General features: G+C 40.2%; 1 protein-coding gene across 1 annotated transcript in view; it reads right to left on the bottom strand.

The window, feature by feature from the left end:
* Positions 1-2,901: 2,901 nt before the first annotated feature.
* Positions 2,902-16,939, bottom strand: part of PIK3C2A (phosphatidylinositol-4-phosphate 3-kinase catalytic subunit type 2 alpha) — a 46,024-nt gene continuing 31,986 nt past the window's right edge. The window contains exons 23-32 of the mRNA XM_056851145.1: positions 16,218-16,387; positions 15,259-15,415; positions 14,513-14,622; positions 9,745-9,952; positions 7,406-7,530; positions 6,397-6,514; positions 6,226-6,307; positions 5,222-5,331; positions 4,813-4,938; positions 2,902-3,199 (exon numbers count right to left, since the gene is read on the bottom strand). Of these exons, the coding sequence (XP_056707123.1) occupies positions 3,017-3,199; positions 4,813-4,938; positions 5,222-5,331; positions 6,226-6,307; positions 6,397-6,514; positions 7,406-7,530; positions 9,745-9,952; positions 14,513-14,622; positions 15,259-15,415; positions 16,218-16,387 (1,389 nt within the window). The 3' untranslated portion in view covers positions 2,902-3,016. The remainder of the gene's footprint in view (positions 3,200-4,812; positions 4,939-5,221; positions 5,332-6,225; positions 6,308-6,396; positions 6,515-7,405; positions 7,531-9,744; positions 9,953-14,512; positions 14,623-15,258; positions 15,416-16,217; positions 16,388-16,939) is intronic.

Genomic DNA, 16,939 nt, shown 5'->3' on the forward strand with positions numbered 1-16,939 from the left:
TTCCAGAATAGTGTTTAATGTAATTGTAGGACAGTTATGGAGTCACATTAACCCATATATTATGGGTTAGGATATGGATAGAAATACTGTACATCTTTATTATCTATCAGTGTAATATAACTGAAGTATTTGGTTCTTAGAGATAGACAATTCAGGGCAAACTGCTCCCAGTAAATTGCATTATCTATAAACCTTTGCTGTAGATTTAGTCACAGTATGAGAGTACAAAGCATAGGAGGAAAAATTCCTATGGGTTATAATGGTACAATATTGCCAGGAAAACGTTCCTCTATGTAACAACATGCAGCGGCTACAATCCAACACAGACTTAAGCATGCTTCAGCCCACCACTATCATAACACTCCACTGGACTGCTGCATTATCCTGCAAATAATGTTCTATCTGAACACTGTACTGTGTAGTATTCTAGAAAGAGCCGTTGGTTTTAAGGCAAGATACTAAGATTTCTACACAATTTAAACTTTAAAAATAGAGAAGTATCAAAGATCACTCATGCTTTTGTGTATGTGGAGCTCATAAAAAGGCAGTAATAAAAAAAACTTCAGTGCAAAGTCCTAGCCAGGATATTTAGTACAGAAAACGTGGAGGTCGTTTTTCTTACAGAAAGAAGCTTTCCTCAACAAGTAAAAAAAAATGTAAATAGACAAATTATTTCTGGCTGCAGTCCATGTATGTTGCATAAGAGTTTATTTGATTAAGTATAAAAGTGTCATGATACCACCCCATTAAAAAAATTAGTAAAGTATAAACTTTCATATCAATTTCCCGGCACCCCCCGCCCCCATGTCAGTTTTAAAATGTGGAGCATATTTTGTAAATTGCAGAACCATCTGTTTTGGATCAATATTACCATAAATAGTTCAAAAAGAAGAAAACTAGTTTTTGATAGGGACAATGATTTTTAAAAAATGTGTCCAAATAACTTTAAGCAAATGTGTATGTCATGTGAAAAGTGGTGAAGCCCAGGCGTGAGCTAAGAAAAACATTGACAAAAGCTACCGAAAGAAGTACAGCACATGTGCCGTCGCAAACAAGTGTTGTGAAAATAACCCTTTAAACCTCTAGGTTTGTGCTGCAAGATACTGTGCTCTAGTAACAGACTTCAAAAAAGCAGTGCATATATTGCTTTCAATTACTTGAATGGAACGTTTCACGAAAACAGTAGTCTGGTTTCCTGTTTAAATGACTTGTGATTCGGTGGATGGAATGTGTCTCAAAAAGCATCAAGTGATCCGGAAATACAATCTAGTTAGTTTATTCTACTTACTCTATAATTACTATTTACATAATGAAAATAATTACCAATAGAATTTGGTTTTTTTTTTTAAAAAAAGCAGCTTCTTTTTAGCCACAATGGTGGTTTTAATATTCGGGGAGACATTCCAAGGTTTTATTGTATACAGTTGGACCATGGATATTTTAGGCACCAAGAATTCATGTGCTTTACTTTGCTCTATTAGGTTTGCAGCACGGGCTGGTAACTAGAGAAAATAAATTAGAGCCTATTTCATTTCTGGGCAACTAAAACAAAGATTGTCACTGTCTCCCATATTTTCATTGGCCATTGCATATTTTGTTTTAAGTTAATTGTCGTGGAGATTTTTTACCTTTACTAAAAAAATATTTGGGCTTTAGCATTAAAATATTGTGCATTTAAGCTTACATTTAGGTCAGACAATTTTTATGGGAGATAGCATTTATATGCAATCTCCCCTTAGTTGTCACACAGATATAAAATTTCAGATCAAATTAGTCAGTGGATTTAGGCTATAATCTATTCAGGGCTTGTGCATCTTCCATTCATTTCAGTAAAGGCAAGCCAAGATCCACTGAAATGAATAAAGTGCTTGGAGGATTATTTTTAGTGTTCCTGGAAAATATACCTAGTTAGCTCAATTTCATCACCAAAAGTTACCGGTGCAACTTATTTCCAATCAGAAATTGGTGTTATGGTCCTTTGCTCTTTGAGGTTAATTTTTTTAATCACGTTACTGACGGTACAGTGATTTATCAGGGACTGCTAGAAAGGCAATCTGTAAACTGGATCCAAAAGTCCTACCAAACAGTTAATAATCTACATTATCTAGTTTCTGGAAATGTATGAGTTGCATATCAAAACATAACTAAGTCAATTTGAAAGTGCATCCATGTAATAACTGCAGTTCATTAAGGTACTACTTAAGAGCACATAAATGGAGGTCACAAGGTAAAATGGACAAGCATTCCAATGTGTGGCATCATTCAAATTTAACCTATGAAACTTAGCAAGTGTAAGGGAAAGTGTTCGATAAAATACTTAAATAGTGAGCCACACGAGGAAACACTCATTCATTTTTTAAAAGGGCTGGATAAAGATGTTGGTTTTTTAAATATCAGAAGTGAAATTCAAGAAGCAGCTGAATGACAAAATAAGGCACTATAATTTGTAATTTTCATTATTGGCACTCATCCTGATAATAGCCTTGAAGAGGTTTTATGGAGTCCTACTGTGACAGGCAATAAGGAAGTTTCTCAGCTGTCCAGTTTTCCCTTTTGACTGTGCAGCAACTAACAGTTTCTTGAAAAAGAGCAATTTTTTTGTGTTGGTATTTTTACAACACGGTGGTACATATGACACCAGCAGAAATATAAAGCAGCTTGCAACATATCAAAAAAGGCAAGCAGTTCAAATTTGAGTGAATAAAAAGACCCTCCCCCCCAGACTTAATTTGGAACATCTAGTCATGGTTTAGGAACTTCATTATCCACAAATATTAAATGTACATTATTAATTTACATCAATGCTTTGACATTACGGTAAAAGCATAAAGCAGAATTGCTTTTCCAGAAGTCCCGTTTAAACTTTTTGAAGGCTGGTCCAACCATAATCTTGATGAGCTGCAGTGTTTCATGCTAAAGTGTACAAGTTATCTTCAAGTAGGAAAAGTGACCAGATAGCAGTGGAGTCAAGTTTGTTCAATTCTATTCTCATTTTCATCTGTACGAATTTTCAAGCTCACAAGTACGGCACAGCAGTCAGCCGATACCAGTTGACAGTCTCCTTATTCAAGTTAAAATCCTTTAAGGAGAGAGTGACACCACCCAGGAAAAAGTTCTCGCGTAGTGATTCAGCACTGAGCACACTTAGCTGAAGTATCCTCTGCTTTAATGTTTCTTTGCTATATCCACTGTACACAAGCTGTAAAAAAACCCAGAAGCAATGACATTTAGGACAGTTATATCCAGGACAAAGTTATAAACACTTGATGAGTTGAACACACAAAGCTGCCTTATCAGACTACTGGTCTATCAAGGTCAGTACTATCTACTTTGAGTAGCAGTGGCTTTCCAGGGTCTCAGGTGAAGAACTTTCACATCACTTAACAAACTGAACTTAGGTCCTCCTGCAAGCAAAAAAGATACTTTACCATTGAGCCACAGTGCCTCGCCGAATTGGACATAGGGATTTCTGTATTTCTTCAGGCCTTAGTCTATTGCCATCTACTACATAATTAAGACAACTCTCTCCTTCAGTCTAGCATATGGGGGAAAAGATGAATAGTTGTTATGACCTCCAATGTGTGGCTTAAAAATGCTTTGCATAGCTCAGCAAGAGGGTGCTAAGATAATTGAAAGTACTTCTTGTTTAAAAACAACAATCATCATTACTTCATCGGTACAAAGAACAGCAGAATGTATGCCAATGAAGTTTCTTTTACTGGAATATGTTTATCAATCTACATGAAGCCAATGAAAAAGATCTCAGAGGATTAAGTGCCATTGGTATTCTGATGACACCCAACCCAAATTTCCCTAACAGAATCAGGTGCATCAATGGGCATTGTGGATGAATGTTGGAAACAGCAATGGGTTGGATGTGAAGCAATAAACTGAGTCTCAGCCTAGGCAAGCATCAGGTGCTGTTGGTGAGCGATGAGCCAGGGTTCTCACACTGGTATAAGGCATTTGCAGATAGCTGTCCGTCACACCAAGTTACTGATGGAAGGTTACAGACCATGTCATAATAGTATTAAGAGGACAATGCTGGCTACCAGTTAGTTTCTAGGCCAAAATGTTTCTGTTCACCCAGGCTTTTTAACACAATTTGAGTGTGTGTTTTTTAGTCTGGAAAAAGATGCTCAGTCCTGGCCTTAGTCCAAACACTTGAAGGATTGTACTTTCCCATACCTAATCTGCCCACTGATTAAGATCTGCATCCCCGGCCCGGCTTTGTGTTCCCACCATCTGATGTCAGACAGTATCTAGTGATGGGCCTTTTCAGTTGTGGCACCTCAGCTGTGGAATATTTTCCCCATAGTAATTCACATTATACCTATTTTGTTCAATTACCAGGTGAACCACTGTAAATTGCTCGGGCTTTTTTTGTTTTTACAGTTTGTGTACACTACTTTAAAGATGAACATACAAGGTTGCCTTTTCCATTTATTCTATGGCTTAATCATAAAACTCAGGTTTTTCTGAATAGTTGGATTGGGATAAAATAAAGTGAGCCTAGTTATAATTTAAGGGATTTTGGTATGGCAGCACTTAGGAAATGATTCTTATAAAGATATAAAATGGATAAACAAAGTTAGGTGCAATTTGGACATACATTTTTTAAAAAAATCTAGGTACTAGCTTCCTACTTGAACGATGTTTTTGAAAAGTTCCTCTCTTCAACATCCAAGCCAGTATACAAATGCTCACAAGTGAATGAATTAACTTCCCAGTTTTAAAAATTCTAGCCACAATGGCTATGCAAAATTTGATAGGCTACTCAACATTCTGATATAGCATGTTGCTTTAACTTACCATTTCATTGAATGTAGGATTCCTTGTTTTCCGTGATATTTTGGTTTTCCGTTTAGATGTCTTATGTACATCTGGAAGGAGGTATGTTTTCACATATGGATTTGGGTCTGTGCCATCGTCAGTAACCTGATAGCAACAACATAGTACAATTACAATCTTATAGACATTCCCATATGTTTCCAGAGTAATTGTTTATTTTTTGGAGACAATATGATGTAGCAGTTTGAGTGCTGGATGACAGCTTGGGAAACTGACACTCACCGGATGACCTTGGTCAAATTTCTTAGCCTAATCTAGCTCAGAGGGTTGCTATGAAGATAAAACAGGAAGATGGGAGAACACTGTACATGATCATGAACTCCTTGAGAAAAGGCAGGGTAAAATCAAACAGACAAATCTGTTCACTTACCAGATCTTTAATGTGCATCACCATGATAAACAGAGTGCTGTTCCTATACGAAATGGACAGCTTAACTTCTCCACCTACTTTGCCTGAGGTGGGACTTGATGGACATGCATCTAAAAATGTAAAGGAAAATGTAAAGATTTTTTGTCCTACATTCTAATGTAGAATCTTTGCAGGTTTAAGTCATCCTCTTCTTTTGCAGAGGTTGAGTTGACATTTAATTAGTTTATGGATTCCTGCCCTCTTTAAATAGCACTATGCACTTATTTACTGCTACACTGTGTTACTTCCGTCCACCCCTTGTGAGCAGAACATGAATCAAAACTTCCTGGTCCTGGAAGTCTTCAATCCAATTCACTGTGACATTTGGATGTGGGCATGTGGACAAATTAGATTTTGTTTGTTTGTCCATACACTGGGATTCAAAATAGGATGGTTTAGAAACATGGTTTGTGGGGAAGAAACATTTCCAATTTTTCCAGGCACCCACAATCAGATGTCATGACTATTTGGAACGGGACTGAATATTTCAGGAACTAGGAAGTTTTCAATCATACTCTGCATGCATGGGAACAGAGGAAGAATGAGTGAACAAACCTTTGTTTGTGAGGTCTAAAACAGTACCATAGCACATAGACAATTCTGGAAAGGACATATTAATCATACGAATTGGTGAGTCAAAGAATAATTACCCTGCTACAATCAGCAAAACAAATTTACTAGTGAGAAGTGTGACACATGCTTCTTATGGAAGGTACAATATAGATTTTTGCTACAAAATAAATAAACAAGATCTGTGCTTCACCATTAAGCACCAAAAGGGGAAGAATCCAGCTACACTTTTGTTCAAGGAAACTTAATTTGCATGAAATTTGCCTGTAGCATGAAACATGTACATACCATGTTTTTTTGTGTTCAGTATGTTCTTTGCTTCCTTTCATGCTTGGATCGCCCCTTAACAGAATATTTCCAATATTCACATCACAGTGCAAAAATAATATTCTTACCAGTACACCTAGCTATTCCATCAATTCCTTCAGCTTTTTCATCACGGAGTAAGGGATGGAAGAAAGTATAAATAAGATCACACTGGCGATAAAGACAAAAAAAATGTTAAGTTGACTGTATTAAGCATTAAATACTTAAAACAAAATCATTAATATGGTTTTTATAATCACCTCTGACACATCAGTTGATGTATTCATCAAACTCTGTATGTAGCTATTCAGCTCTACTTTTCTCTTGGCTGCTACATCCTTTATGTGAGTTCTTCCTAGAACCATCTTGTTAGGAAAGCTATGACACAGATACCAATGATTATAGAAACAAACAATATTTACTTTTCGCTGAAATAAAAATATTGAGTAACAGCCCATTCCTCAAAGACGCAGCAGCTGGGGATGGTGAGGCAGAGGTGCTGACACATCACCTCCACAGAGGTTTTGCGGCTTCAACAGGAGGAAAAAAGAGCTGTTGTTTTTTTACATAAAATTGGGAAATGGAAGGAAAGCCCCATAGAAAACAGCTGTGCTGCACCACCCAAAAGTTTTTAGAGGAGGCTTTAAAGCAGAGTCCCTGGAAGCCGGGCGGGGGGTCTTGAAAGTTCTCCACGCTGCCATCCCAGGCAGCGCAGAGCACTTTCAAGACCCCACCCCCCACCCGGCTTCTAGAGACTCCATGCTGCCATCCCAGGCAGCACAGAGCACTTTCAAGACCCCCCCCCCGGAGTCCCTGGAAGCCGGGCCGGGGGGGGGGGGTATTTAAACCGCTCTGCGCTGCCTGGGATGGCAGCATGGAGAACTTTCAAGACCCCCCCTGCCCGGCTTCCAGGGACTCCCTGGAAGCCGGGGGGGGGGGGTATTTAAACTGCTCTGCGCTGCCTAGGCAGCTTTGCCCTTCTCCCTGGGGCCGGATTCACACACATTCGCTCCATAGGACGCAGACATTTCCCCTCACTTTTGAGGAGGAAAAAAGTGTGTCTTATGGAGCGAAAAATACGGTACACAGGTTAGATTGCCCATGGGCGAGATACAACAACAGCACACTTTGAAATGCTTTAATGTGAACTTATTCTCAGAGGTTCACTGTAGAGCAAATCTTAGGAAGGCAAAACCTTATGTCTACACAGAAAGGAAACTTACTGCCAGTAAGTGCAGTATTTTAACATAAGAATTGTTTGAAACATACCCTGGTAATTTCCAAAGAGGAAACAGGATACCAAGCTTATTGTGGAGTTCCTGAAATTCATCAAATGTCCGAAAGATGAATGTGGGTTCAGCCTGCCCTTCTCTTAAAACTCTGACAACATAGATCTGCCAAATGAATAGATACAAGAAACATCTGTTTCCCATCAAGCCATGAAAAAAAGACAAATAAATAGTGTCAGCTGTCCAGACTTTAGGCTTTAAGGATCATGCTTTTCATATCAGAAGTTGTCACTGTATTTAATTATCACCCTTCTTTAAAAGGTCTTCTGAGGGACCAGTAAGATTAACAGCTTTACTGAGGAAATTAATTTGGCTGTTTTGAATGTGCAGGCTTTTCATGTTCACCATGATGACGTTTTGCTAAGGCATCCAAATGGGAAATACAGCAAAGAAAGCAGCAGCACCCAATGCTATCACCATGCTTTAAGTACTAGATGGCAATATATAAGCCCATAACATTTTCCTTTGCAGGCGTTACATTATCACAAGGCCTGGCTTTGGTCATAACACGAGAGCCATAACTGTTGAAACAGTATCGTTAGACTCATACACACACACAGAAATGTATAGGAATTGGCCATGGCTTCCTACCCTGGAGGGGAGACAAGAAAAGCACACAGGTAGAATCAGCAGCCTTGGAATTGTCTTATGAGGCTCAACTCAGTGTTGTTCCACTTCAGCACCCCACACCTGCAATCCCATATTGAGCACAGACATCCCTGATATCTCTCCATCTTCTTTACACTACAGTAAATAGTAGGTAGCAAATTTGTAAATAGCTTTAGAATTTTTTTCGGTCTTGGCTTCCAGGTGAACTCAACATTTATCTGTGGTATTTATGTACCCCCCACCTTTCTCGTAAGACAGCCCAGGACTCAAGGTGGGTAACGGTAAATGCAATAAAAATAACTATCTGTTACAATAATTAAACAGCTAATTAAAACACATCTAAAGCTGTCCCACAGAGAGCTCTATTTCATAGCCTCACCAGAAGATCCCAAGACTCGGTGCCTCTTGGGAGGTTGCTCCATAGTAGTGGAACAACAAAGGCCTGGGCTATAGGATATCGAATCCTGGAGAATGAGGTGACTGCTGGGAGACTCCTTTGAGGAGTATAGCAGCCCCCCCCACAATCTCTTGGAGGCCATCAGGAGATAGGAGTGCTCAAGACATGCCCCATGAACAGTTTTTCCTAGTTCCTTGAGGTATGATAGTGGCCTATACATGGCCAAGGTGCTACTGAAGCCTTTCGTATGAAAGTAATCAGTAATACTGCTAAGCCCCCAAATTTGGTGACTGGTTTAAAGGTAACATGGTCATTCCTTTTGAGGGTGTAGCTATATCAACCTGTTTTCAAATCAAGCAGCTCTCTTCAGTAGTAATGGCGATTACCTTGCTCTTTTTCCAAGAGTTCTCACTCGTACAGAGTACTCATACTTCATCAGATAGATTTCACTGTCTGTCATATTATTATTACTATTGGGTCCTAAGCAACCTCCAGGCCCCCCAACTCTGAGGTCAGCCAGAGACCCACTCCTCAGTGTCCAAGAGTCAAAGCTGCAACACATATGACACCTTTGAGGCAAAGCCTGTTGCTTCATTGCTTGACAGAAACCAACCCTTTAGCTGCCCTGTATCAGATGAGCAGCTGGGATGCAGCCTTGAGACCGGGGGGGGACGGGGGGGACGGGACACAAAGTCGTCTCAGCTGGGATGTGGGGCTTCCCACAAGTAATCGCTCAGGTCCCATGGTTGTTCCAAAGGGGTGCCGCCTCCAAAGGGGCTGGCCCCAGGACAAGCCAGGCCCTTCCCAAGGCAAAGGGAAATAGGTCAGAAAGGACACACTGGCTCTTGCTTCTGAGGCTGAAAGGAGCAGGGTCAGGACGGAGGTGAAGAACCCGGGTGACAGAAGCCTCCTTCCCTCTCAGTCTGAGGCCTGTGAGAGACACAAGTGCCCCCTGCTGGCAATGATCTGCCAGACCCAGGCAAATCTACACATTTATAGTTCGCCCTTCTCACTGAGACTCCAGGTTGATTTACAAGTATGATAAAAACTTTTCAGACAGTCAACAAGCAGATTACAAAATGAGGCAACATTTGAATCGAACAGCAAAATATTCTAGAAGTGAGCAACAACAATGATCTGACTCAGGGTTTGACAATTATATTGAGACCAAAAAAAAATAGAAGGATCTATAACTGAGACACATTATGGATGGGGGTAACGGGAGACATTCTGGTTAGAAGTGAATGGGAGAAAGCAAGGTGGCTAAAGAGATGCAGAAAACATCCTTAGGAGTCAAAACATAACACACTTACATAATATTTATCTGGACTGTATCTCTTGTGGTATGTAAACACAGACACTTCCTTGATACGGCCATCTTGTTTAAGTGAGTACGTTTTAGGAGAGAAAGAGAGGATGGGCTCGTCGTTGGAAGGTAGGCCTGAAAAACGGAGCTGAGCAAGGTTGTGGATGAAGAAATTGAACTTCGTGGCAACACTTCCCAAACTGGATTCAATCAGTCTGAAACAAAGGAAAAACTGATTACATTCTGCTCCATGGACTGAGCATGCACAACATTTTGGCTGTGCTATACAGTATTAGAAGTTCAAACAGTCAACTCTAGCGCAGGGGTCCCCAACCTTGTGGAGCCTGCAGGCACCTCTGGAAGTCTGACACAGAGTGGTGGGCACAACAGATGCCACATCTGAGGCAGAGCCGACCTCAAAACGTCGGAGTGAGGGTCATGCCATACCTCTACCAGCAGCACTTTAACATTTCAGGCAGAAGCTCTGTTTAAGACAGTGATGGCGAACCTTTTAGAGACCGAGTGCCCAAACTTCAACCCAAAACCCACTTTTTGTTTTAATTTTTTAAAGGTTTATTTTTATAATTAAGGGGATACAGAAGGGAAAAGAAGAGAAGGGTAAAAACCGTTTGATATACAAAAACAATATAGCAGATTCAATGGGAAAGTAAACTTAGTCGAATACAATACCATATAACAAGCATGAATATTAATCAAGTAAAATAAAATATATCTGAATATGTGATTGTAAAAAATAAATAAAAATCAATCAGATTATCTACCTATTACATAATAAAAGTGTATTATACCGTTTGAAAACCCAGAAGTTACATGACGAATGGTTGGAACATAATGGACAGAACATTGCCTATTACTCATTCTAGTGCTATTCGGTATTTATCAATCATTTGATTAACTGGAAGTCATGTAAATGTAAAATGATTCCCACTTTTCGTCAAATTGTTCTGTAAATTCGTTGTGATTGGGGTTCAGCATGAAAGTCATTTTGGCCATACTGGCGTAGTCTAGGAGTTTTTCTTTCCAGTCTTCTATTTCGGGTATTTGCATTTGCTTCCAGGTTCTTGCCAGAACCACTCTGGCTGCCGTTGTAGCACACTTAAAAACATCATGAAATCTCGAAGGCAAATTTGATGGGACAATACTGAGCAGGAAATATTTAGGGTCTAGTGTTATCTTCATTTTTGTTATTGTCTGTAATTCTTGTTGGATCTTTTTCCAGAACGTTTGTAGTTTAGAACAAGTCCACCAAACATGAAATTAAGAACCATCCGTTTCTTGACATTTCCAACAAGCGCCTTTCTTTCCGGAGGAAGTCATCTGTGAAATCATATTTGGGGTCATGTACCATCTGTAGAATGTTTTATACCAATTTTCTTTCACTTCTTGGCACACGGTATATTTCAATTCAGACGTAGAGTTTTTCCCATGATTCCATTGTAACCATTTCACCAAAGTTTTGCATCCCCTTGATCATATTGATTTTCACTTGTTCTTCTTCTGTGTCATATTTCAAGAGGAGTTTGTAGATTTCTCCTAACAAGTGAACATCGTTCTTAGTTATTGTCAGTTCGAATTCAGTCAATTCTCGAAATGGGCGAGGATGTAAACAGTCTTTTTGTAGATTGGATCTCAGTTGAAGGTAAGTCAGCCAGTTTAACTTTTGGAATTTTTCTTGAAGTTTAGTTAAACTTTTGATTTCTCCTGTAGGGTCTACCATGTCACTGTACATGAAATGAACAGCCGTTTTCAGTTTAACATTATCATGATAGGTTTCGATCGGGGACATTATGGATGGTGGAGAGGGACTGAGTCTTCTTTTATACCTTTTCCAAACTTTTAATATCGCCATCTTGATATCACAGTCTTCTGATGTTTTATCTGTTTGAGTTGTTGTTGAGGAGTCCCACAAAACTTTATGGAATCCTTGCCCAAAATCCGCTCATTCTAAAGTGATGTGTCTACTTTTGGGATGTTTAATCCATTCTGTAATCCAAGTTAAACAGGCAGCATGATAGTATAGCTTAAGATTGGGTAGTGCTAATCCTCCTCTTTTCTTTTCGTCTTGCAAAACTTTAAATCTGATTCTTGGCCAATACAGCAATTTAACCTGAATACTGAGGTTTTAGTTTAGAAAAAACAACTCATACATTCACATATTTTCCGTTAAAAGAAAAACACAATAACAGAGCTTTCAATGATACAAACAACTTTTTATTGAAAGGTAAAAGTTTGCATTGGGCATGCATCTCTCCAGGACTTGTCCTCTGCTCAGCCACCGGACATTATTGTACATAAGTAAACAATTATACTGTGCCTGAACCTCCTCAAGAAGGGCTTGTAACTGTCGACAATTCAGAGCACGAGCCATGATGTAATTCACCATTTTTGTGACATCTTTGAGGACATCGTCAAATTTTTTGAACAATTAATGTGATTTTTGCTGTTGTGTGCATGCTGATAATTTGTCTACCCTTGGCTCATACTTTGTAAGTTTGAGAGCAACACATGCAGCACTCAGGTCATCTGTTAGTCTGTTTCTGGTGTCAGATTTGATATAATTCAAAGCTGAAAAAAGCTGCTCACAAGCATAAGATGATCCAAACAAAGTAAGGAAAGCAATCCCAAGTGCTTTCATTGACTTAAAATTATTTGGCAGAGAATTCCACACTTTGAAGGATTTCATTTTCAGAACTAACTGTGCTGTCCTTTGGCATCCCTTCTATCTTCTCAAGTGTTTTACGCAGGTCATAGAATTTATTTTTCAATAGAGCTTTCTTGAAATTCTATTAGCTCCATTTCCAGATTTTCTAAATCTAACCAGTGTAGGCAGGAAAGATCAAGTTCTTCAAATGTGGCTTTATCTGGAGAAGTAAGAAAACACAGGGTTGTCTCCATCTTACGGAACTGTAAAAATCTGTTGCTAAAATTCACCTGTGCAGCTGCTACAATACTAGAAAATTCCTTGTAGATTTCCTGATGGCTTGTAGGATTGTCTGCAAATGTTGTAGAATTTTTTAAATGCTTTTTTAGACGGGCGGGGCCCCAGACAAACTGAAGACAGGCGGGGGCCCCGACAAACAGCTGAGCTGCCCTGCAGCTCAGCTGAGAGGGGGGGCGTGGCAATATGCTAGGCCACAGCCTCCCGGTCCAAACTGAAGACGGGTGGGGCCCCGACAAACAGCTGAGCTGCCCCGCAGCTCAGCTGAGAAGGGGGGTGGCAAGGTGCTCGGCCGCAGCTCAGCTGAGAGAGGGAGGGGCTTGCCCTGGGTGCAATGAGAGGGAGGGCGCCAGTGCAGGCTTAGGGAGCATGGGCTTGGGGAGCACCGCCCTCAGCGCCCTCACCACAGCAACACGGCACAGCCCTAGGCAGACGCAACAGGTCCGCGCGTGCCCACAGAGAGGGCTCGCGTGCCATAGGTTCGCCAACACGGGTTTAAGAGGATGCCTTTTAAAATAAACATATTGTTTAAAAATATTTTGTTGAATACACCTTCAGTCATGCAGTGAAGATCCCTGTATAGTGGTGGCAGCTGCTGCTAAAGCAACTTTTCTGCACAGTCAAAGATATCTCCCATGGCCAAATCAGAAGCAACAACCTTACCTGGGTACACACACTTCCTAAAAACTTGGTGGGCACCAGGAAAGGTGTTGGCGGGTGCCATGGGGAGGGGCTGTGGCTCAGTGGTAGAGCATCTGCTTGGCATGCAGAAGGTCCCAGGTTCAATCCCCGGCATCTCCAGTTATTTGGTCAACCTCACATCCCAGAACCTTAGGGTGGCTTTTACCTCCCTAAGATTTCAGACCATGCCTTCGGCCTTTCTGACAAGTCGGTATAATAAAACCCCAAAGGAACATTGGACATGTATCCGTGGATCTTCATCGCTGGAGGACATTTTTCATTATGTGTTATCATGTCCGTTGTATAGTGAGCCTAGAGCCACATTCGTGGATGGAATTTTGAAGGGAGTGATTTTTCGTTCTGAAATCGATAAATTGGTTTTCCCACTTTCTGATTCTGATTTGCATGTCACCTTCAGAATGTCTCAATTTGCTATTGCTGCCAGGAAGATTAGACCTCTTGAAGCTATCAAGAAAAATTCTGTATAGGAAATCAAATGAGGGTGACCTCTGTTTTAATAGAGATTGTGTATGAAATTGTTTTATCTGGGCAATGTATATCGGTGCAATTTTTTCTTTTTTAGATACCATTTTAGGTTTCTTTTTTTTTGTACATATGTAAGGATATTTTGTAATGGCCTATGGCTAAACAAATGAATCCATCATCATAACAGGACTGTTTGAGCAACTGAAGTTGTAGTACAGTGAACACAGATGTCAAATCATATTTACCCAAATGCAAATGGAAAGAAACTCAAGAAACATTTTGACAAGAGATTTCTTCACAAGCCCATTAACAAAACTGATGGAAACACTCAGTGTGGTGTAGTGGTTAAGAGCGGTGGTTTGGAGCGGTGGAGTCTGATCTGGAGAACCGGGTTTGATTCCCCACTCCTCCACATGAGCGGCGGATGCTTATCTGGTAAACTGGATTTATTTCCCCACTCCTACACACGAAGCCAGCTGGGTGATCTTGGGCAAGTCACAGCTCTCTCAGCCTCACCCACTTCACAGGGTGTCTGTTGTGGGGAGGGGAAGGCGATTGTAAGCCGGTTTGAGTCTCCCTTAAGTGGTAGAGGAAGTCGGCATATAAAAACTAGCTCTTCTTCATGCATAATGCTTTTTTTTTGTCAAACCTTGTGAAGAAAATTGTAGCTTCTGCATCTGTAGTTTGGGGCTGAAGAGCATCCAGGACGTATTTCAAGTCTTGCACTCCAGTAAGTTCTGGTAATCCAGAAGACAGCATCTATACAGGGGAATAATGCATCTTAAACCCGGCAGCCCTTTTAAAGATAGAGATAACTTAGCTTGCACAAGTAAACAAACTGGTCTTTTCCATTTTCAGTGCCACATTTTAACTTTAAACAGGAGTTTCTTGTGCCTGAAAACCATATAGCTGATATGAAAACACATAGAATCATAGAGTTGGAAGGGACCACTAGGGTCATCTAGTCCAACTCCCTGCACAATGCAGGCAATTCACAACTACCTCCCCCCCAAACCCCCAGTGACCCCTACTCCATGCCCAGAAGATGGCCAAGATACCCTCCCTCTCATGAAGATAATTCACAGTGGGTAGCCGTGTTAGTCTGTCTGCACTAGTAGAAAAGAGCAAGAGTCCAGTAGCACCTTAAAGACTAACAAAAATATTTTCTGGCAGGGTATGAGCTTTCGTGAGCCACAGCTCATACCCTGCCAGAAAATATTTTTGTTAGTCTTTAAGGTGCTACTGGACTTTTGCTCTTTCCTCCCTCTCATGAACTGCCTAAGGTCACAGAATCAGCATTGCTGACAGATGGCCATCTAGCCTCTGCTTAAAAACCTCCATCAGCTGGATTTCCACAGATCATCAACCTTACAAGATACAATTTAGGACTATTACCAATGACAGCAGATTAAGAAAAAGGTTGGCTTGTTTCCTGATCAGGTTATAAGCTTGGCAGCAAAGATCGACAAACAACTGGAAACGAATAGTAGGCTTTTCACCCCCATTGATGACGTAGGCCATATCTGATGTCAGCACAAAAGGAGCCCGGTCCCTTTCAAAGGAGAAGGTGAAATCAAAACAGATTCTTAAGCAACAAATTCACGTTACCTGACCTAGGATGGGCTACAGCATTTCATTTACTTCAGAGATTCTCACCTGTATGGTGAGATTTTTAGCTACATCCTATGCATGTAAGGAAAGAGATCAACAAAGCACAAGCCGTGATCTCAACACTTAGCGGTACAATGAGAACGTCTGGGTCTCAGAACGTGCTGACTGTTAAATTATGACCACTATCCCTGAAACAGATAGACCACTTAAGACTAAGCGGACATGCAAAAGCGCTCTGTCTGCTGAAGTAGCTAGTTTAGATGTCTTCACAGAAAAGCTTAAAAATCCATTTGTCATATTCTTTTGTTTGTAAGATGATGGGATATTAGCAGAACACTAAAAATGATAGTCTTTGTGAAAAATTTCACACCCAAATGAAACGCACACCCAACCCCCACTTCATCAGTTTTCAGGAGCAGGGTCTGCACGATGTTTGCCCATGACAAGTGAGAGCAAGAAACACTTAGGAGAAGGAAGAGAAAGACGGTTCAGGGCAGACCTAGTTCCTAAGTTATAACTTAAGTTTGGAGAAAGTATTTGCATAGTGGTCTTACCTTTTCACACATAATATTACCTTTTCACACATAATATTCTTTTAAGAGAAGTTACAGCTAGCAAAGTACATTGCTAGAGAAGGCTAACAGTCTTGATGATAAAACTATAAAGCTAGACAGGTAGTTTCCGGAATGAAAAACTGAGGCATGTCATCTCCCATTTTATTTTTTCATGGTTTCATAGCATACCTCTTGAAGCTTCCAAACATCTGTGCATGGCCCAAAAACTTTCCAAAATCGATATGAAACATATGTCCTGTGCTGCGAAGCATTATGTTGTCATTGTGACGGTCACAGATACCTAGGACATATGTGGCTACGCAACATCCCGCACAAGAATAGATGAAGTTTTCAGAAGCCTAAAATAAAACAGAAATAAAAGCATAGGGGTTAGATCTATATGGAGAACATTATATTAGAATCTGGGCATCAATTAAAGTAAATCTGGTTAGATAGTCAGGATTACACTTTCTTGGTTTGGAAAAATAACTTTAAAAACAATGACTGTTTCCCGACTTCTTTTCCTTTCTGAAAGTTTTCTCATATAACTGACAGGGCAAATAGCAAAACGAATTAATGGCAAAAAAAAATTAACAAAATGTATAAGGACTAATAAAAAACTCAGGGTAGCCTTACAAATTTTACAAAGAAGAAAATTAGAAGGTGGGTTGGGTATGTCCAAACAACTTATTACCATGCAGCAATATTAAAGACCATTCATAAGTGGATACAAGCAAGTCAAGAAGAACCTTGGTTCAAGTTTAATTCCATTATCTTAGATCCAATGGTATGCTTCTAAAGTAAAAGTTATCAGGAGAGGCTGTATTAAGCTTAAAAAAGGCAACAGTCCCCTGTGCAAGCACCGGGTCATTCCTGACCCTTGGGGTGACGTCACATCCCGACTTTTACTA

The sequence above is a fragment of the Euleptes europaea genome, chromosome 6 (assembly GCF_029931775.1).
Source record: "Euleptes europaea isolate rEulEur1 chromosome 6, rEulEur1.hap1, whole genome shotgun sequence".
Classification (NCBI taxonomy): domain Eukaryota; kingdom Metazoa; phylum Chordata; class Lepidosauria; order Squamata; family Sphaerodactylidae; genus Euleptes; species Euleptes europaea.